At 35.0% G+C, this 23,508-nt stretch overlaps 2 protein-coding genes across 3 annotated transcripts in view; one reads left to right on the top strand and one right to left on the bottom strand.

The window, feature by feature from the left end:
- The window catches only part of CDC73 (cell division cycle 73), a 139,091-nt gene that overhangs the window by 58,155 nt on the left and 57,428 nt on the right, over positions 1-23,508 (bottom strand). The window lies entirely within an intron of this gene.
- B3GALT2 (beta-1,3-galactosyltransferase 2) lies at positions 10,438-18,375 on the top strand. Its single transcript, XM_075528605.1, has 2 exons — positions 10,438-11,039; positions 15,640-18,375. The coding sequence occupies exon 2, from the start codon at positions 15,763-15,765 to the stop codon at positions 17,029-17,031; it is 1,269 nt and encodes a 422-aa protein (XP_075384720.1). The 5' UTR covers positions 10,438-11,039; positions 15,640-15,762; the 3' UTR covers positions 17,032-18,375.

Here is a 23,508-nt window from a genome sequence, read left to right as displayed (position 1 = left end):
TTAAGGGAGTGCAACAGAATAGCAAGGGAATGGATTGGCAAGGTCCCCAGGAATGCTGAAGGTGGACTTTGGGGCGTGGTGCCCCAACAGACTGGACTGGAAAACACTCCTAAAGGCCAACAAACAATCCTTCGACTAACCACAAGCTTTTCTTTCTTGTTGTGTTTTGTTTTGTTTTTGTCATTGGTTTGTTGTTGTTTTGTTGTATATTGTTGCTTGGTTGTGCTCTGTCTTGTTTTTGTGCATGTTATTATCTCTGCAGGTCTGTCTAAATAAGATAGGCTGGATGAACAATTGGAGGAGAAAATAACGGGACCGATAGTTCCGAGGGGACATGGGAGACGGGGAAGTGGGGATAAAGGTAGTAATGTTAATAAACCCAGGAACAAGGGAACAACAAGCAATCCAAATTGGTGGTACGAAGGGTGTAGGAGGCCTGGTTGGGCATGATCAAGGGTAATGTAACTAAGAGGAATTGCTGAAACCCTGGTGGGGACTGAGCATGACAGGGGTACAGGAGGGAAGTCAAAGGAAATAGAGGAAAGAACTGGGAGGCAGAGGGCATTTATAGAGGTCTAGATAATGACATGTACATATGCAAACATATTTATACATAAGGATGGGGGAATAGATCTACGTGCATATATTTATAAGGTTAGTATTAAGGTAGCAGAGCAACAGTGGACCTCTACTCAAGTACTCCCTCAATGCAAGAATACTTTTTTCTATTAAATTGGCATTCTATGATGCTCAGCTTCCCGACACAACTGCTGAAGACAAAGTGGGTGAACAACTCAATGTGGTGAAGAAAGCTGATCGTGCCTGGCTATCAAAAGAGATAGTGGCTGGGGTTTTAAAAGCTTGAAGGTAAACAAGTGGCCATCTAGCTCAGAAGCAATAGAGCCCACATGGAAGAAGCACACCAGTCTGTGTGACCACGAGGTGCTGAAGGGATCAGTTATCAGGCATCAAAGAACAAAAATACCATATTTTGTGCTCACCTCCCTGATACGACTGCAGAAGAAAAATGGGTGCATAAGCAAAGGTGGCGAAGAAAGCTGATGGTGCCCGGCTATCAATAGAGATAGCATCGGGGGTCTTAAAGGCTTGAAGGTAAACAAGCGGCCATCTAGCTCAGAAGCAACAAAGCCCACATGGAAGAAGCACACCAGCCTGTGCTATCACAAGGTGTCAAGGGATCAGGTCTCAGGCATCATCAGAACAAAAAATCTTACCATAATGAATGAGCAGGGGAGTGCAGAGTGGAGACCCAAAGCCCATTTGTAGGTCACTGGACATCCCTTTACAGAAGGGTCTTGGGGAGGAGATCAGCCAGTTAGGGTGGGATGTAGCAACAATGAAAAATACAACTTTCCTTTGGTTCCTAAATACTTCCTCCCCCCACTCCCACTGTCATGATCCGAATCCAACCTTGCAAGTCTGACTAGACCAGAGGATGTACACTGGTACAGATTGGAACTGGAAACACAGAGATGCCTGGGTGGATGATCCCCTCAGGAGTGGCGATACTGGGAGGGCTTAGGGAGGATGAGTTGGAAAGGGGGAAACTATTTCAAGGATCTACATGTGACCTCCTCCCTGGGGGACATACAACAGAAAAGTGGAGAAAGGGAGACGTGGGACAGAGCAAGATATGACAAAATGATAATTTATAAATTATCAAGGGTTCATAAGGGAGGGGGGAAGAGAGGAAGGGAGGGGAAAAAATAAGAACCTGATGCCAGGGGCTTGGGTGGAGAGCAAATGTTTTGAGAATGATGAGGGCAACAAATGTACAAATGTGGTTTACACAATTGATGTATGTATGGATTGTGATAGGAGTTGTATGAGCCCCTTTAAAATGATTTTTTTAAAAAAGAAAGTAGCAGGGAGTATGGATATAGTCAGCACAATACAAATAATAATGAGTATTGCAACATTTAGGGATGAGCATAACATAGGATCATACCAAACTACGGATAGCTTTGAGAAGAATGGGAATTCCAGAACACGTTGTCGTGCTCAGTAGGAACTCGCGCATGGATCGAGAGGCAATGTAGGAAGGGAAATGAGGGCAACTACACAGTTTGAAATCAGGAAGCGTGTGTGCCAGGGTTGCATTGTCTCATCGTGTCATTCGCTCTGCATGCTGACCAAATCCCCGGGGAGGTGGGTTTTATGAAGAACTCAGCATGAGGAATAGAGGAAGGCTGATTCGTAATCTGCGATATGCAGATGACACAATCTTGCTTGTTGAAAGTGAAGACGACTTGAAAATCCTGCTGATCAAGATCAAGGTTTGAAGCCTTCCTAAAGAATTACAACTCCAAAGCAAAGATAGAGATAGAGGGAAACAAGGAAACTAATTGTGCTGGAAAGGAAAAAACCAGAACATAATTAAAAAGAAAGCTGACAAATTTTGACAATGCTCACTGATTGTGATAAATTCAACTAATGTAACAGGACAGCTTTTTTGTGTGTGGGACAATGTCAGATAGAAACCCAACTTGCTACATAAACCTTCACCAAAAAGTCCAGTAAAATATTAAAGGGAAAAATGTAATACAAGACAAATACAATAAAGAAGACCAGAAGTATCAATAATCAGTGACAATAAATGATATAACAGCTGCATAAAACAATCTGTACATGAAGGGGAAAAAATTAACTAACTATAAACATTTACTTCTAGCTATCTTCTTATCTTTATAAGCATCTCTGTCCCCATCAAGTTGATCATTTCTCGAAGAAAAAGGAACTTACTGGTGTCTACCTTATATTCCCCAGTAGCATGCATAAAAAAACTGTTCCATTATTTTTACTGACTATAAGTAAACCTAAGCATGTCCTAATAAGTAGGGGTGTTGGGAATCAAATACTAAAGTCAAACAATACCCTATTTTATAGTTAGAACATTTATCTGTTAATTCTGCTCCACAATATTTCTTTATACTAAGATCCCTATTTCCAATCCGATTTTAGCATTCATACCAAACATAATAAGGATTTGAATAAAGTCTTCTCAGTGCTCCCACCTCTTCTAGAAAATCGAGAGAGAGAGAGAGAGAGAGAGAGAGAGAGAGAGAGAGAGAGAGAGAGAGAGAGAGAGAGAAAGAAAGGCCTTGGGGTAAAACAAACATTCTATTTACTCACTTTCCGTATTTGCTTGCTTTTCTATCTACTACACCCACCAAAACCTCTGACATCCAGCCCATTCCAACTTAGAGCAACCCTATATAAGGTTTCCAAGACAATTACTGATCTTGGCTTAGCAGTCTAATGCTTACCTGAAAGTGCTACTAATTATGGCAGCTATTAAAATATTTGTTGGTAACTCATATTTGAGTAATTATGATTATTTGTGAAGTTTCAATGCGTTAGTAATAACTGAGTTTCTAAACTGCTCCATTATATAATAAATTCATATTGTTAAGAATTTTTAATACTAGCAATGCGTTGGAAAGCAGGAGATGGGGTACCTAAAAACATTCTTTGCCACAGAATCCAAACACAAGCCTTTTATATAACAAATACTTCACAAGAACCTTTTTAAATGACCTGAAATGAACAGAACTGGAGATCATTGGGCTTTGGTTCATAACTCTTGCTTTGAGGTTACACAACGAATGGTAGTCTAGGGCTATTATGCGAGGGGGTACCACCCCCACCAAAAAGATGGAAAAAAGATCTGCTGGGCAGAGCTTTCACAGCATGCATTTTTCCCACTAACTGAGGAGGTGAGCAAGAATGGAATCACAGATTTGACATATGTATTAAGTACTACGGAGGATACTTTGAAGGCGATAAGGCGGTTTTGCAAAAAAACTTAAATACATAACTTTGGGAAAATTCCGGTTTGGTGTTGGGGGGTATCCTTCATATGTTAATGTCCTCTTTACTTTATTATGACATGTATTAATCTGGTGGGGATGTTTCTGTCATTGTGAGTGAATATTTTTCAAAGTTTTGCTTTACCACCAACACCCATTGTTTGCACAATAGTGTTTAGTCATTTAAGAGCGTAATGTGAACAAGTCAATAATTCATGTACTGTGGTTTCGTAGCCAGTCTGTACTTGTTTAATTTCCTTTCCTCAGCAATATGTTAAATCTAATACCATTAACTAAATAATGAATTACCTTATGCTACAGGGAGATGATTGACAATGTTCTCTAACAAAATATGACACTGCTGTCGCTAAAGTGATCCAAAGACACATTTAAAACCCTTGAATGGATTTTGGGCTTGCAATTAATTCTATCCCCAATTTAAAAACAAGTAGTTCTTATGACATGGCCCTGCTTGATGCTTATTTACCCTCAAGTAGAAATCACTGAAGATTTGGGTGCTGTAGCAAAGTGAAGAAACTAAATCACATACCACCATCAGAAGGAATAACATCTGGGATCTTAAAGTCTTGTGGATCAGTTAGTTTATTGTGCCAACCTGCCCAATAAACACGTGGGGCTAATTGAAAGGCAGAGGGATAAATGGCTCAGTGAACCTCCCTCGCCTTTCTAGTTCTCGGGTCTCTTGCTTTGTGATGGTCGCAACACCGTGCAGCTGCCCTTAGCAGTTCCCTGCTTCAGCTGGCAAGGCTCACTTCCTGCAAGACATCCCCAAGGAGAAGCCACATGGACCTACCCCGATGCAGCCCTGGGTGCTGGAGCACACCCGTGTGGAGACCCCTGCCAGCGCTGAGATGCTTACACATTCACTGACTTGGCTTTCCTTCTGTAGTCGGCGTCATTGCGTCTGCTCTGTGAGATGGAGGAGGACTTTGTGGATTGTTGTTAGACATATGGGTTTATGGATTAATGTTGGGCTAGTGGGCTTGGGCAGAACTGGGTTGGTATGTTTTCTTGATGCTCATTTAACCTTTACATAAAACTCTCTTATACATGAGTTTCGGTGGATTTGTTTCTCTAAAGTACGCAGACTAACACAGCTTGTCTTCAAACAAACAGCCTTTAGAGTGAAGCATCAACTAAATGTACGTGTACGAAGCACACCAGCCTGTGTGATCCCAGGATTCAAAATAATGTAATCCAAATGTGAAGGAAGGAATAGTACCAGAGCTTAAATTGTGAACATCTAGTTTGCAGAAGGCTATGGATGACAGTGAAAGTCATGTGCAGGGTCCACACATAGATTATGCTTCCACTGAATTCCCTCTGACCATAGCTGAGAGATGAATAGCCTTGTTCTCAGAGAGCATCGGAAAGTCAATTATGGCACATGTCCTTAGGTTAAAATGTGGTATCTTATCACTTCCTCTCCCTTTTGATCAATTTGAAAGTTATTTCCATTAAAAAAGTGAATTAAGCCTCTGGTGAATACCCTTTGATCAAACACCAGGGATGCCATAGCTTTGCCATCATTCAGAGTGCATCAGAAAGTGATTATGGGTGCAGTTAGGTTAAAATTTAACCCCCAATCATTTGATCCATTTAAAACTTGTCCTAGCTTTTATTTTCTGCTTTTGTTTTTATTGAGGGTTTGCGCAGTTGACTGCTATCTTTGTTAGTTTTGTTTGTTTGTTGTATATTTTCTATATATGAAACCCAGGACAGGTAATTTTATAGAGACATACAAGACGGATGAATTTTCAGGGGTATGGCAGGGGAGTTGGGGAGAAATGGGGAACTAATAGCAATGAGTAAAGGAAAGAACAAAATGTCCTAAAATTGACTGTGGTAATGATGGTACAACTCTTCTTGATATGATTGAACTCTTGAATTGTATGATATATGTGGATTATGTACCAATAAAACGGTTTTTAAAAAATTAAAATGAAACTCCCTGAAAAGAAATGCATAGGTGGTATAATCAACCTATGTTTTTCAAAGTATCAATATACTACCTTATATGGTGACATTATTTAAATAAATTCATGATGAAAATAATATGCATTTAAATGTCTCAGGCAATGACTATACCACAAAACATAATGAAGAAAGCGTGAGTGTACCCCAATACAGAAAACCAGTCAAGGCAGCAATTACAAAGGTCCACAGAGTGGTATGTTACACGAGTGCTTACATACTATACTTACTGATGAGTGCTTGCTTACTGCGAAATCTTAATGCCACAGGCGAGGTGACTTTTCAAAATGGTAAAATTCAGAACAAAGTGCAAGTTTACCATAACATACATTATGCAGTCTTAGAAATATTCAGTCTGTGTTAAAACTATGAAAAAGTTATTTTTTAGTTACTTTCTAGGTTAATTTAAGTACTACACAAGTCTTCCCACACACAAATATCCAAAGTGGCACTTAAAAGCCCTGCTGAACATGAAATTAGTCTCTAACATGAAATTTTCCTACAATTGTCACAATTAAGAATTTCAAATTATAAGAATTCTATTTTTCCTAACCCCACTCAATTATAATATACCGTCAATCACTTTGGCAACCAAAGACATCGGCATATATTTCTAGAACACTTCTTTTGAAAGACCTACAGTACGCACTGTGTGGCCCAAATAACAATTAAATAACTCAAGTGGGTTTACACGAATATAAAACAGCAATTGGACCACAAAACTAAAGATTATATAAGCATTCAAAACCTGCTGTCCAGTCCATTTACACTTATAGTGAGCCTACAGAGCAGAGTAGAAATGCCCAAGTGGGTTTCTGAGGCTGCAAATATTCATGAGAGCCGATTCAACTTTCTTCCAAGGAATGGCTCGTGAATTTAATAGTGTTAAGTATTTGCCAAAATTACCCAACTTTAAAAGCTACTTGTTTCCCCCGGATTCTAAACAGTTTGTATGAGTTTTTTAAAGATAAAGGTACTGCAAATTAGATTTAAGCAAGAAACTGAACATTTCAGCTTTGCTTTCACATCAGAAGAAATTTTTAAGCATGAATATCTGTTGCACAATTTGTTAAAGAATTGAAGAGGAAAAAAATGAGGCAGTCCAACACTGACACTTGTGGTCATTTTGAAACTAATTTGCAATCAGGCTAATTCCTGCTTTGTGAGTTAAAAGGAAAGAAAAACTGATTCAAAATCATTTTCAGGACTCTGAGAAAAATTTGAAACACTTTAAAAGATGTATTTTGTATTTGTGGTTGAGAATATGCACACCAAAACATTCGTACACATCTACAATTCCGGAACACTGACGATATTCAAGTTGTGTGACCATTCTACCTCCTTTTCTGAGTTGTTCCCTTGCCTTTACTATCAACTCACTGTCCCTTACTGTTCCATCTAATTTTTCAAGTTGCTGTTGTCATTTGATCCCATACACATAGATCTTAAAGGAGCACACTGCTCAAGGCAGACATATTTTACTAGTTAAGCTAATCTGTTTGGTTTTAATAAGGTTTCAGAGAATATTTTTTCCTGTGGTTTAAAGATTACTTGGGGGGAAGAGAGATTATTTGAGGGCAATGATTTCATGGGTTTATCCAGCCACTATGGCTCCAGAAAACTATGGAGTCCACAAAACTTTGAAATTAGACTCCATATTTACTCACCCCCCCAACCCCCAGAATCACATTATTCTAGTTCTTCAGGTCTCAAGGCAAAGAAAGCAGTTGCTCACAAAGGAAGGAAATTCTAAATTCTTAATAAGCAATTTTTCTACTACAGGGAAAACTAATTTAATATGAAATAAAAATAATAATTCCATTTGTCCATATATTTTGTGTTAATGAAAAAAGACAACATCTGATTAAGTCAAAATGGTCAGGAAATATAAATTCTGAGCAAACATTACTAAACCAAAGTGCTCCTGGACCTCAAAACAAACAAAAAAACACACACTAAGATTTGTCTTTAAATTTTCTTAGAGGTAGAGAATACATAACTCACTAAGTCTTACCTTCCCTATTATTAGTGAGGGGCTTCTTTTAGCTGAAGATCTTTATCTGGTTCATCATGCAATAATCGTCTCCAAAATCATTAGTCCATGAATAAAGAAATAATTATATCTAAATCCAGTAGAAATTATTAATTCAGAGGCATTACAAAGCCCGTCTTTAAATCTTGACTCAAGAAGAACTATTCTAGACATGCCCAGGGCAACTCAAACAGCAATCTGGGCAATTCTGGCCACAGTGCACATAGTAACAACTACTCACCAAGAGCATGTCATGCAATTTAAAAACCAGACCTATGCAAGTGAAAATCACAAGACTATGCAACCTAAAACAAAATAGCTGCCAGTCTGACAAAGAGACCTGTCACATTTGCTCAGTTAGTCTAACCAGAGAATTCAGATGTTAAAAGAAAGTAGACTAACGGAAGAACTCCTACAAGCTTGCCTGTCATAAGATTTTTACAATTTCTCTAAGGGGGAAACATGGAGGTTGCTAGAAATACTCACTAAAGGAACTTTTATCTCATGATGCTCCATTTTCTGTGCTTTAAGTAAAGTTCTTAGCCATCTAAAGAAACAGGTTGCAGTAATGTCGAACAATGAAATAGATTAAGTATATAGTATAAGTATATAGGCATCTTTTATAAGTATGTTGGTGTGTGTGTATATAGAGAGCGTCTCTTTTGCTTTACAAATGCTTGCCCCCTGGAAAGCACAGCTGAGACACAGCCCACTAGGAAATCCAGGAGTTCAGCCCACTACTGGAGGGAAGGAAACACTGGTGAGCAGGTAGCCAATGGAACTCTCTTAATAGTCAAAATCCAAAGTGAATTCAGGGAATGTGTGTAATTCATCATTGTGCTCCAGCACATAATATACTGTGCCTAAATCTAAGTGTTAGCATGTGGTACTTGCTCAATATTATTTATTTATAAGTCTCCATTCGTTAATCTACAGATTCCTAGAAATGATGTACTATTGCTAGAAACACATCCCGCAATCCCTACAAGGGTCATGCAGCACAATGATGGAGAACAGAACCTCAGGATTCAGATCATCTCCTTCCGAAAATTCTAGCCTGGCTTCTTTCTCATCACTAATCACCTAACAACTCTAAGCACAAGTTTTTTCATCTTTAAAATGGGTATAATACTAAGATTTTTAAAGAAAATGTTTCTAAAACAGTTCTAGTACGTTTACCACTGCTCCTTGTATAGTCAAATTTCACACAAGTAATCAAACAAATACTAAACTATACAAATCCACTTCTTTTGGAGAACAAGTGGTTTTTAAGGTGTACTAAGTATGATCTTGTTACCTGGAAGGGGGTGGGGGTAGTTTAAATACAGCTGAGCATTTCAGTACGGTGGATAGCTAAGGAACCTGTGTTTTAGTCTTACCTTTCACACTGAGAAAAATCAAAGTTCTTTCAACTTTCCCATTTATACAATTCTTAATGTCCCTTCTAGTATTTCTAGAGATGTTCCATATACTTATAAAATAGCCGTATGATTCCTAAAATTACAAAGCATGTTTAATCAGCTAAAGAGCATGACAAGTACAAAAATTCAAATGTTAAGCTTATAACATAGTTAAAAATAGCTAAGAGTAAGAGAGATAGGCAATATGAAGATTATGTCTGATTACAAATACTAGCTTAATTTCCAATACTATATAGACTTTCAGTAGTTAATTACTATCACTGGGGTCTGAGAGGAAAAACTTTGTTAAGGCTATTAAAAACAGTAACAAAGACACTGATAGCCCCAGAGCTCTGTAAGAAAAAAAAAAAGATTTTGGAGGGTGCCAAGGTGCCTAGGAGATCATTCATAAAGATAATTCTTTCTGAGTAAGCATTTAGGGCATACTGCAAAATCTGTATGCTGGTCATCCTAAAATATTCGGAGAAGTGAATATAATTAGTAAAACTTCATTACCCACCAAAAAGACCCTGTACAAGTATGCTACGTCATCTAGATCACGTTGTTGAATTCTATCATAAGTATATTTTAAAGAAAAAGAAAAAATGATTTACATTAACAAGATACTAGAAATAAAGTTTTGCTGCCTTAAAAAGTACATCAGAAAGCACCTAAGAGCAAAAATTCCTGATTGATATAAACCTAGGGGATGGGAAGGCCTAAATTATAGATTAAAATAATAAATGATCTGAGTCTGAGCTAGGTTGTCGTAGAATAGATGATACAAATTGAGAAAAAGAAAAAGCTCCAACGGGAAGAATGCACTGCAAGGGTTAAATAAATCCAAGTTACATATACAAAAATACTACTACTTATGCCCAGCAAAATCATGTGAAAAGCAACATCTAACATTCAAAATGTTTCTTAAGCCTGTGCTTTAAGCATTAAAAAAAAAAAACCGGAAAAAATAAATCCTAACCATTCATTTCATAACCATTCCATTCTTTTATATTATTCACTCATCACTACATTTGTAGTGAACATACATAATTTGCCACAAAAAAGCAAAATCGTTAAGCTCCTCTCTACCTTAGATTTTTCAGTCAAAATGAATGCAAACAATCACGTGGGATTCAGCCAAGCAGTGACGTTAAATTCTGCTCTGTCAGAAGAGAGCGTCTGTCAAGCCCACATTTAAACTGCTGCCTGCCTGTGCAGCAGCTGAGGAACCGTGCATTTCAAATTATAGACTAAAACCCCAGTGAAACTGCTCAAAATCCTTCCTGCAGCTGCCAGGCAACTACGAAAGACGAGAGGTAAATCTTATTCTTTTACAATACAGCGGAACTACTACATTCTAGCTCTAGCTGCTTTACATTGCAGCTCAGTGTTATTACTAGAAATATGGATACTGAGAAGAGAACACAGCACTGCATTGTCCAGCCAGGAAAATAGCAGATGTTAAAAGCTTCAATGCATCAACTGTCGGGCAGAGTCAACAGTGCTACAAATAAAACGGACAACTACAGCTCTTTTGTTTAACAAGAGAGAGAACATGAAAGAAAGGAAAAATCTCACCAGACTAGGACCCCTATGAACAAGGAGGGTAACTCGAAGACAAGCAGATGGACACTTCGGATACTGGGAAAAGCAATCGCAGGAAGCAGACTGCTGGGGGATGTGCTCATGTTCGATAGCATCTTTTTTTGCTGAAGTGATGGCGTGCCAAAAGTATTTTCAGTGGTTATAATCCTCTCACCATAAATGGCCTGACCGAGGAAGGTATGTTGAAACCTTGCGTGCGATATTCAATTAAGTATCTGTTAACCTTTTTATTGCCCTGGAGGTACTAGTTTCTGATTAAGCAACTTTATCTAGTTCACTGTAATTGAAACTATTGAAAACGTTTCTAAATATATGACTTAAATTTTTTTCATTGTTTACAAGACAAGCTGCCACTGCTTTTATTTAGTTATATGTGTAGCTTGGAATTATTCTGAATTATGAATGTACTGGGGAAGTGGGGTGCAGGCAAGTAGTAACAAGATGGGCTCAAAGGATTTTCTAGGAAATTAACCTTAAAAAATTTTTTTTAATCTGCAGCCCTCTAAAGGAAACATAGTAATCCTCTATCAAATTAGGTCAAATTGAATCCTTATCTAGTAAATTAAAGTGCTCTCTTAAAAATGGCTATCAAAAGAGACAATGCAGTGAAATTACATTACATAGGTTCATGGATTATCTTAATATTAAGAGCTTTTTCCAATGTCCTTTATAAACCATTGTTTATACCTAACAGCTTTCATAGCAAAATCTTCCTTCCAGTATTCATCGATACAAGTAAAGATAATGAACAGCCTGAGAACAACAGCAATTTTTAAACCTCACCCAGCTTCAAGGACTACTGACAGGCGTACACTGGCACAGGACCACATAGGTAGTGTGAGTCTATGAACAGCGCAACGTCGACGATTTGCACGTTAGCGTACCGTCTGAGAATACAACTTCAAACAAAAGATAGCAATAACCAACAGGGTAACGTCTGCTCAAAAACAAAGCTCAGAAGGGGCACGAAAGGAGGGATGGAAACAAGGAACTCAGGGTGGAAGTGGGTGGAAGTGGACAGAGTACTACTACACTGGGCGATTGTAACCCATGTCACAAAACATGCAAAAATTGTTGAATAAAAAACTAATTTGCCCTATAAACTTTGATCCAAACTGAAATAAAAAGTAAAACAACCACAAGACCTCAAAAGTAGCAAAAATTCTTCTATTTGAAGATACTTTTATATAAAGTGAAAGATTGATTCCACAGTGGTTCCTGGTATTTTTAAAGTGAAATTAAAAAAAAACATAACATGAAATGCTTTCAAGTAAAACATCCATAAGCAGCAGTAAGTACAAGGTCAAAATTTTAAAAAATAAATTAGCTAATGTACTTCCAAGCAATATTAACATGCAGTAACAAACTACTGCCACTTTGTGTGTGTGTAGGGCACAGATAAACCTAATAAACTATTTTAGCAACAATCAGAGTTAGAATAACAACTCAGAGCTAAAAGCTCAGAAGGTATTCTAAAGTGCTTTACAAATCTATCAGACTTTTTCTCAGTTCACTCAATGACTCCATATCCTATTGTATCAACAGGAATAATCTAACATTTTCAAGACTTAACTAGTCCATTTCCAAAAAATAGATAAAATTTTAAAAGTTTATGTGGCCCTATTACAAGTCTTTCACTGTCTTGCACAACCATAAATTTTTATTCCAGAAAGGCTGAAATCTGGTAGTATCCAACAAACAAAATTATGGTTGTAAAAAAATCTCAAGTCCCGAAGAGCCTTTACCTTTATATGTTAAAAACACACCAAGAAACAATTTTATAAGCTAGACATTTCAAAGTATACACTATTGATCTAATTTTTATTAATTTTTATTAATCTGAAATTGTTCTTGAGTAGAGGCAAATGATAACCCATGTGATTGTAGTGTACATGAAACAACTGAATAGCAAGCACTTCACAGTAGCATTCGTCCAGCAAACTTCAAATCATAGACCTAAAGACACATGAATAACTTGAAAATATTTCATCAAAAAAGAATAATCAAAACAATTACTATACTATCCTGTGGTGGTTAAAAATGTAAAACTATTTTGCATGCCTCAAATATTTAAACTTTACCTTGTACTATTACTCAGGAACCAAAATACAACATGTATTACCAGAGAATAATGTTATTGTTTAAATGAGGATAAACAGCCACTACAATTTTGTTTCTTAACAGAAAATGATAAATACCTGAAACCCTTTATTACAGAATTTTAAAAGATCCAGACATGCATTTCTTAATCAATGAGATTAGCAAATAGGTATATGTAGATTTCAAGCCTTGGCAGCTTAATACTTATAAAACTAAAACTAGCATATAATTTAAGATGCATGTTGCTATCACTATCACATATTGTTACAAAATTAAGTTCAGAATAGAAATTGTGCATTGATGCTAAATTACAATATAATTTGCTGATTTATATAATATTGAACTACTTTAAATATATCACTAAAGATATATCGTTTTTATAAAAATCCTGCAATTTATTACTGTTTAATTCCATTCATCTGTTCCTTTAAACATTCATTCACATATCTGACCTTGTATTACTGATTCTTAAACTCTTTTAGACATTTAAAAGATCTAGACTATTGTGCTTCAATCAGATTCCAAGCATTATTATATCAATAGTAAGTTGATAAATTTAATTTAGCTCTGGGATGTTTAACACATTAGCAAATTAATTTAAATCACAGCATCTCATTAAATATACATACATGATGCGTATTTCTACTAGTCTCCTTACTGGGCAGTGGGAAATCAGGGAATAATCAGTATTATTTATGAAATGTCTCATTTGAAAATAAAATTTTAGAAATAACTTGCTAGTCCACATAGAATAGCCAACTACTTATAAGTAGGAAAAACAGAAAGGGAGTTTCTAAAACAGGACACTCAGCTCTATTATTTTCGACTTAGCTCAAAGCAGAACTATGTTTTATTGAACAATCAACAGATTTAGTCTTCATTATAGTATTGTGAAATTAAATTTATGTAAATTAAAACTAATAGCTTTTTAAAATCTCAAAAAATTCTCCCTCCAAATTATTAAATAATATTTTTACATTTACTACTACTATGTAATTTCAGAACCTAGAAATTATCAAATGCTGGTACCTATAACATTTAAGAGTTCAGAAATCTGTTCAAATCCCCACCTACTTGCTCCTCCTAGTGGCTGTTACCAGAACAGTAATACTTTCATTCATTTATGTCTAACATTTTCAAACAGAATTTTCAAATTTCTTACCATTATATATAAGAACTTGTCATAATTAGTTCAATTATATAATGATTTCCATGAACAGTATTAGTTCCTAAAGTAATTAAATTTATATCAATGTTATTAGCCATGAATGTTATATCAATGGCTAAAAAGATATATGCATGCATATTCATGTAAGTATATGCTCCAACCTCAGAATTTTTAACACAAGTTATGTAATTTTCCATTGCTTAGAGAAATAATTTTCATAGTAAGGTGAAAATGCAATTTATTAATCTTCCTTCCCTAGGGGTTTTTTTTTGGGTTATTTTACATTTTTTTAGGAAGCACTTTACCCACCTCCTACCCCCTATTATCTTGCTCCAGAAAAATTAAGTACATACTGAGAACCAGGAAACCATCTGCATTATGTATTGAAAAACCTTGCTCAAAGGTAAACATACTCGTTCTTAAGAGGGAAGAGCAATAGTATGAACCTCTCATCTTGACATCACATCATCTTTGTAAAATATTTAGGGTCCCCTAAGTGAGGCGCAATCCTCGTAATCCCACAAATCCCTACTCACAATCTTAGAACAAAACATAACCCACAAACCTTTTAAAATATGGGGAGGGTTTTTTTAATCTTTAAAGTTAGAAATGATAGCAATTACTGACTGTATTCTACAGAAAACTTGTAAAGATTGTCCGATACAGTTCTCTCTATAATTTTACTCAGCTGAGATCTGGGGTATGTGATCGTGTTCTGTCAAGCCATACAGGCAATTACTTGCTATATTTTAAAACTCATCAAAGTAAAGACAATGATCTGAATGCCTCGTGTTTGAAATGGACGGTTAAAACAATAAGAGAAGTTGAAAATGTTCATCATTTAAGATTAAAATGTTCATCTTGTCTAAAAATCCTGCACTGCAGTTATTGGACCCTGAAAATTAATTTTGACAGGTGCATCTTCTCATTGACTTTCTCAACACAGTAGGGGCCAATGGAAACATGCCAAGCAGTGTACTGTGACTAACAGAACTCTGCCATAATCAACCTTGCACCGTCTGTCCCACAACTGATACATGACCATTTTACAAAAAAGGCCGCTGACTGTGCACCATACCACCAATGGTATGTCAAATCAATTTTAATTAATGCCAATAAATTTTCCATCTGTTCTCAAGGCCTTTTTACATGGATTCTCTCAGGATTCTAGCAACATTTTTCTCTTATGCATGCATTTAAGTAACTAACTTGGATCAAAATACAAATGGTCAGAGCTTCTAAGTGAACAAAATTAAGTGGAAAACAAAAACTAACTTGCCACCTCTCTTTAAAGTGTTCATTTTCGCAACAATGCTGCATTTTCAAAGCATTAATCTTGCTATTATGAGTTGATAATAGAGCTATATGAACAAAAGGGCAAGAATTGAAAACTTTGTTTCTGGATTATCATAGTTTCACATCTTAAGAAATTTTATTAGCATGTCAAATCATTTCAGACACTTTTGTAACATTCAGCATTTGATAAACTTTTGCGTTTTATCTCTGCAGAATGACTACGAGGGACAGAATGTGACTGAAGTAGAAAATGCTTACCAAAGAGTAGTATTGATTCAGGAGTTGACAACATTGCAGCCACCATTATCTCATATCCCATTTTCTGGATATAGAAACATGCTTCAGTGGAGGAGAAGACACTGTTGCTTTGCAAAGATGACCTGGAATGCCAAAAGGTCTCTGTTCCGCACCCATCTTATTGGTGTGCTTTCTTTAGTGTTTCTGTTTGCTATCTTTTTGTTTTTCAATCATCATGACTGGCTACCAGGTAAAGCTGGATTCAAAGAAAACCCTGTGACATATACTTTCCGAGGATTTCGCTCTACAAAAAGTGAGACAAACCACAGCTCCCTTCGGAATATCTGGAAAGAAACAGTCCCTCAAACGCTGAGGCCTCAAACAGCCACTAACTCCAATAACACAGACCTGTCACCGCAAGGAGTTACAGGGCTGGAGAATACACTTAGTGCCAATGGAAGTATTTACAATGAAAAAGGTATTGGACATCCATATTCTTATCATTTCAGATATATTATCAATGAACCTGAGAAATGCCAAGAAAAAAGTCCTTTTCTAATATTACTAATAGCTGCAGAACCTGGACAAATAGAAGCTAGAAGAGCTATACGGCAAACTTGGGGCAATGAAAGTCTAGCAACTGGTATCCAAATCACACGAATTTTTTTGTTGGGAATAAGTATTAAGCTAAATGGCTACCTTCAACGTGCAATATTGGAAGAAAGCAGACAATACCATGATATAATTCAACAGGAATATTTAGATACATACTATAACTTGACCATTAAAACACTAATGGGCATGAACTGGGTTGCAACATACTGTCCACATACTCCATATGTTATGAAAACGGACAGTGACATGTTTGTCAACACTGAATATTTAATACATAAGTTATTGAAGCCAGATCTGCCTCCCAGACATAACTATTTCACTGGTTATCTAATGAGAGGATACGCACCCAATCGAAACAAAGATAGTAAGTGGTACATGCCACCAGACCTCTATCCAAGTGAGCGATACCCTGTCTTCTGTTCTGGAACTGGTTATGTTTTTTCTGGAGATCTAGCAGAAAAGATATTTAAAGTTTCTTTAAGTATTCGTCGTTTGCACTTGGAAGACGTGTATGTAGGGATCTGTCTTGCCAAGCTGAGAATTGATCCAGTGCCCCCTCCCAATGAGTTTGTGTTCAATCACTGGCGAGTTTCTTATTCAAGCTGTAAATACAGCCACCTAATTACCTCTCATCAGTTCCAGCCTAGTGAACTGATAAAATACTGGAACCATTTACAACAAAATAAGCACAATGCTTGTGCCAATGCAGCAAAAGAAAAGGCAGGCAGGTATCGGCACCGTAAACTACATTAGAAAAAACACTTCTCCCCTCACCCCCTTAACATGCAATCTGTAAATATTGCTAAAAGCATGTATAATTAAAATGGATTACATCATTAGAACATGTTTTAGTTAAAGCCCATGACATGAAGGAATTAAAAATATATTTTTTTCAACTTCTGAAGAAGAAAATTCTGCAAACTATGTTATATAAAAAGTATCCCAAAAGAATCTATTAAAAATCTATCTAAGAGGATTCTTTGTATTAACATGCAATAACAAGCATGCATACATCAATGGTTCAAGTTTTATTACAGGAGCCAACAAAATAGTATTTGTGTATATTTTCCATATAAATTTTAATTTAAGAGATCTTTAAAGATCATTCTTCTAAGGCTTAATTTTGTATTTCCATATACAATTAAATGTAAATAAAACATTGCTATCAACTCTAAAAGAAAGCCTTTTAATTGTGCCATGGACAAAATTTTTGACCTGGCTATTCTAGAGTTCTCATACCATACCATTAGACTTAATGGATTTACTTCAAACGTGCATTTATAAAGTTCAAATGTTTTACCAGTGCCATTTTCATTTACATGTTTACTCTTTAAAAACAATTGAATCTAGAGTTCTCATAACTCTACTCCATGCCATTAGACTTAATGGATTTACTTCAAACGTGCATTTATAAAGTTCAAATGTTTTACCAATGCCATTTTCATTTATGTGTTTACTCTTTAAAAACAATTGAAATTTTCATTTTAATTCCTTTTATGAATACTCACATAAATTGGGGGAAACTAACTTAGACGTGATAAAATGTGAAAATCAATGTGTCTCAGGCTCAAGTTTTTATAAAACAAGTTATTGAATGTTTCAAAATAGAAATTTTTGTTTCTTCACTAAGGGCCAAATCAGTATTTCAATGAGTTATTTAACTTTATAAGTTATTGCACTCCTCAAGGGTACTACCAATTAACTCTAAGTACACTCAAATATAAAAATATATCCTGCTACTCTGCCTGAAACAAAATGAGGCAGAGAGGACATACTGGTGGGAATGATAAACAGAGCGCAGCCACAATTTCCCTCGATACATTTCTAAGATGCACGGCTCCCAAACTGCAACATATGGGAAGTTTATTTCCTGACAGCAGGTGTACACATGCCAATACTTACACATTTTATGGTCACCTACTTCTTTGTCTGAGTGCCACGTTTAAAAACCTGCTATTTGTAATCTGATATATGACAAACTTTCTGCATTATCAAGTAGAACCCTTTTTTTTGGTGGGGGGGGTTTGGGGCAAAACTACAAATGTTTGATGAACACTTGATTTTAGTTTTAAAAATGTATATGATGCACTTTTATCAAAATTTTAAAATAATAAAAAAGCTAAGGTGGTAAACAACAACAACAATCTTTACTGAGTGTTATGGTATAAATATGTCACAGTAATTTTGTTGGACTCCATTAGTAGTGGAGTATAGTAATACTAACCCCTAACTTTAACATGTTCTTATTTCATACAAATATAGAAATTAATTACTCATAATTTAGTCAAGATTTTATGTAGCATTAATAACAATTATTTTTACCCTTGACAAATCACCAGAACAGAACTGTAGTGTTTGCTAAAGTTGAGACTCACGGAAGCTTTTTAAGTATTTAATTCTTAGAAATCCAAATGAATTTTATTTATACTCACTCTAACTCTCATTTCAAATAAGCAGTCTAAATGTTCTATTCTACATTAAGGAAGTCACTGTGAGTTAGAACTGAGTCGACATCAATGAGTCTAGACCTGCACGTAATATTCCTCTTCTCTTAGTTCCAAGTTTGTTTTCCCACTTCATTTATTCTGTAAGATTACTAAATGGTCAATATTACTATATAAAAGTCACCTAAAAGCTTAATAACAAATAAGCAAGTCTGATTAAAATAAACAAAGGGAATCCTTCCCTTATTGTAGAGTATTCTGATTTACACTTCAGGAACTAGCGGGGGTGGAGGGACGGTTTGTGTGTGTGTTCATATGTGTACATAGAGACAGACTTAAGTGTTATTTTTCCAAACTAGAATTATAGTCCAGGGTTTTTAAAAAGTATTTCCCATAGCAAAGACAATCAGGTTTAAAAAAAAATAAGCAGAAGAAACAATTCTTAGCAAATATCTAAGTTATTCCTGTCTCAGGTATCAATATAAATTCATTCCTTTATTTTTGATAATACTAATTTGTAAAGTAATAGCAATTTGATGAAATTCTGAGTTCTTGAAAGACAATGAAACAGTAAAGCTTCTTAGTATTAATGAAAACTCTCATTTTAAAATAAATATTCTCTTATTTATTTTTACCTTCCACTCTCAACAATGTTTATTTTTTTAAATTCCACTCACAACAATATGTAAGCTGACATTTAAGTACCTCGCCCAAGTGTTAATTGTGCCTTCTTTGTGTCCAGGACTATGTGATTTGTATTATGTGTAGAAATATATTTTTAAATGGCAGAATTGCATTTGAACAAGGGGGGAAAAGTGAAGCAACAACTACTATGAATAATTATATATTTTTAAATTGCCAAGATATTTTACAAGATAATATCTAAACTTCCAATATCTAAATATAAAAAATATATATATATATAAACTTGCACGTATTATTTAGGTCAAGATTCACAGTAGCAAAATCCTAATCTGACCAAATTTGGATTTCTCTTCACCTCTGAATATACAGCATAATCACATGAGATCAACTGGAATTTTATAGATATTTCCACCAAATTCTACAAAAATACTAATAATAGCAGCAGGCACTATTTGCCAACTGAGCAATACTATGTTCCTGGTTCTGTTTTAAAGTACTTTACATATGTGATCTCAAGTAATTCTTATAAACAACACTACGAGATAACAAAGAAAGACACATACAAGAGGCTAGATACCATATATACTCGAGTATAAGCTGACCCGAGTATCAGCCAAGGCACCTAACTTTACCACAAAAATTGCATTTAAAATGTGCTGAAAAACTTGGCTTGTACAAGAGTATATATGATATGTCGATATCAAAGCTAGGAAAGCAGCAAGCATTCCACTTAAAAGATGATGCTCTTAATCATTATGCTATTTTGCTACATATTGTATATAGGACATCACCTGCTGAAAGGTCTAAAATGTTAATAAGCAAAATAGTCTGTCTTTCTGGTATTCAATGTACTGTTTGACTTTATTCTTTGGCAGGATCTCCATGATTCATGGCCATTTTCACACACTGGAAAAGGCACCTAACATAAGGTGCAAACAACGTGGCGGAAGGGAGAGGGTATCTGACTCCTCAGGTATCTCTTTTCCTCCTCAGTTGATGTCTGAGAGCTAGAACCTTTGAAAAAGCATATGCACTCAAAAAAAAAAAAAAGCATATGCACTCTTGCTCCTTTGGTATTGAGGCACACCTGTACACTGCAGACAAGAGGCACTTAGAAATTGTAAAACGTGGTTCTTCTGACGCAGTTGGTAATTTTTAGTAGACAAAACTCTCCAAAAAATAGTTAAAACTATCACCAAATTTACCCACTCTGTTTAGTCACTATGGTCTCGTCATCAAGTATTAAAATATATTTATCTGATTCATGGTTTTCTGTGTAATTTCAAATTATTCCTTCTCTTACTAGAACTTTTCATTACATTAGTGTAGATGTAAGAGGCTAAAACAAAACTGAGATCGCTCCTACTATACATACATTTATAAAATAACTCATAGCATATCAATGTATCACGTCTATATAGCCAGTCCTCTGAGAGCAATGTCTATCAAATACAAAGAAACAATTTGATTTTCATGGGTAGGCTGTCAGTATACAGCCCCCACCCACTTTACCCTAGGTATGATACAATCACAAACCTTATTGCTCTCAAGATAAAACTTTCCAGAGAAAAGAAAACATTTTTGTATATACAGAATAGTTTTTGCTTCCTATTATCACAAGAGCAAATGCCTGAACAAAAGCACAACTGGAGCTAAAGAATCCACCTGCCTCCATCAATTTGCTAATGTAAAAATTTTAAATTCTAACTCAATCTGATATTCTACATTAAATCTCCACACAATATCCTATATGTTAAAAATAAACAGCATCATTTAAAGATACTAGATAACAGAAATCTAAAACACAAATGCAAAATCTTAAATCCATGCATTTATAAATTAATTTGAAATTAAATGTTTAAAATATACTAATACATACACAATAAAAATATGGGCTATGTACTTCGCTATCATTTAAATACATATTTTAAAATAGAACAACAACAGAATTACCATGAAATTCGGAAGACAGTAAGAATTTCAAATGTATTGACAGCTTCAACAATTTCTTTAAAGGAATTTAATAAAATTCTATTGCAGTGTGATTTTTTAAAAATTATGTTAGAAATTTTATCTTCAAAATAATTGCCTTAAACAATATTTTCTGTTCATCAAAATCCTATCTAAGTACGAAACAAAATACTTCAGAATAAAAATGGTAACTCGCGGCTTAAACAGGCTGGTGTCACAGTATCGCCCTTCCATGAATAACAGCTGTGCTCTTGCTTTAACATGAAGGAGGGATTCCATGTCAAGAACAAAGTGGAAAAGGGTCTGCTTGCTTTAAAAACATTGAGAACTACCTCAGTGAATATTGAGCTAAAGACAGCAGAAAAATGAGGGGCAAATGTTTATATATTCTATGTCTAGAAAATCCTAAAGAATTTATTAAACTAATTTAAAAACTCAGAAAATCCATCAAACATCATTATGAAAACAATCATAAGTTATGAAACAAATATGGAAAATCCAATCCATAATAGCAACATTAAAAAATAACAGCAATATTTTTAATAAGCATATCAAGAGTTAAGAATTCTATGGAGAAAACAAAATTTTACTGAGAAGTAAAACCTCTGACAATAAAAAGGAGTTACAAGTAAACAAGTAACGAGTAAAATTCTGGTTACTTTGATTAAGTAACAAGAATATCTACTGGGAAAATACAGATTCTTTACCAATTAGCATGTTTTGTTCATCTGCACTTTCTAAATTTTCTAGAGGAAAAAATTCTCATGAGTAATATAAAAGTTAATAAATAATACAAGTCCAAGCAAATAGTAGCAACTTTATGTTTTTAGTGTGGGAGTAGATACTACAAAATTATGTTACTATTTTGTAAACCATCAATAGCTAATAAAATATTAAGAACGACAACAAATGAGCTATCTATAAAACAACAATGATTCTCATGTATACGGGACATGAATTAGTTCAATCAAGAAAAAGGAAAACTTAAGAGTATCACAAATTAAGATTTGATCATTTATTCAATATTACATTAGTCAATATAAAAACTGGCTAATCAACAGAAATGTGAGTGAAGGGAGACAACAGACAGTGTGAGAAATAACATGAAATAACGACAATAGTAAATAATTGATCAAGGTTTCAGGAGGGTGAGAGGGTTGGGAGGGAGGGGAAAAAAGAGGAGCTGATACCAAAGGGTCAAGTAGGAAGAAAATGTTTTGTAAATGTTGATGGTGACAAATGTACAAGTGTGCTTAATACAATTGAGTGATGGATTCTTATAAAATTTGTAAGATCCCCCTCCCTGAAGAATATGATTGATAAAAAAATAAAATAAACTGAAGAAAAAAAACTGGCTAATATTTAGGATTTGATGCTTAAGATTCAAATTGTTTTCACCTATTATAATTTAATTCAGATTTATACTAATACAAAAATAAACTTCAGGTTGAACAAAGAAAGAAAGAAAATAATTTTCACTAATTAACTGAAACAACTATCATGTGCCACTTACTGTTCAGTATTTTAATGTTAAGGTAGGGGGAGTGACTGATGACAGAGTGCAAAGGCCTATCAAAATATAAAAGCAAAGAAAAAAAATTAATACAGGAAGAGATAAACAGAAAACTGACTTCTAAAGGAGTAAAACTTAAACTATCACCAAAATTAAAAGACAAACGGCTAGTTCTCAATTGGAAAAAAAATTTCTAGAAACTGACTGCAGAGTAATTATGAGGGGGATACAAGAGGTCATAGAAGAATCCAATTTTCTATCTTTTTGAAACTCCATTGTATTCTTCATCCAAAGAGAACTCTTAGGAACCCTAAGAAAACACTGAAATTCCAAAAGAAACTTAACTATAAACCACATATTTAAATTGCACATAGCAATGAAATCATCCAGTAAATAAAACACATTCAGTCTTGGTAATCTATTTAGCATATAAATGTACTTAGAGGCTATGTTCCACCTTTAGCTACCAAATTGAAAATATTTTTACACTAATAATCTACAAAGATAATAAAAAGTGCTATCAGCACACAAATTGCCAATGGCGTGTAAACTGGCTTAGTCTTTCTGAAAAACAAATTTTAAATATTTATTTAACAAATGCCTTTACGTGCAGGCCAACTCCTAAAAGTCTATCATAAGGTAATAATCAGGGAAGTA

Source organism: Tenrec ecaudatus, chromosome 1 (assembly GCF_050624435.1).
Source record: "Tenrec ecaudatus isolate mTenEca1 chromosome 1, mTenEca1.hap1, whole genome shotgun sequence".
Classification (NCBI taxonomy): Eukaryota; Metazoa; Chordata; class Mammalia; order Afrosoricida; family Tenrecidae; genus Tenrec; species Tenrec ecaudatus.
Note: the sequence above shows the minus strand (reverse complement) of the source record. Positions and strands in the feature narration are given on the sequence as shown.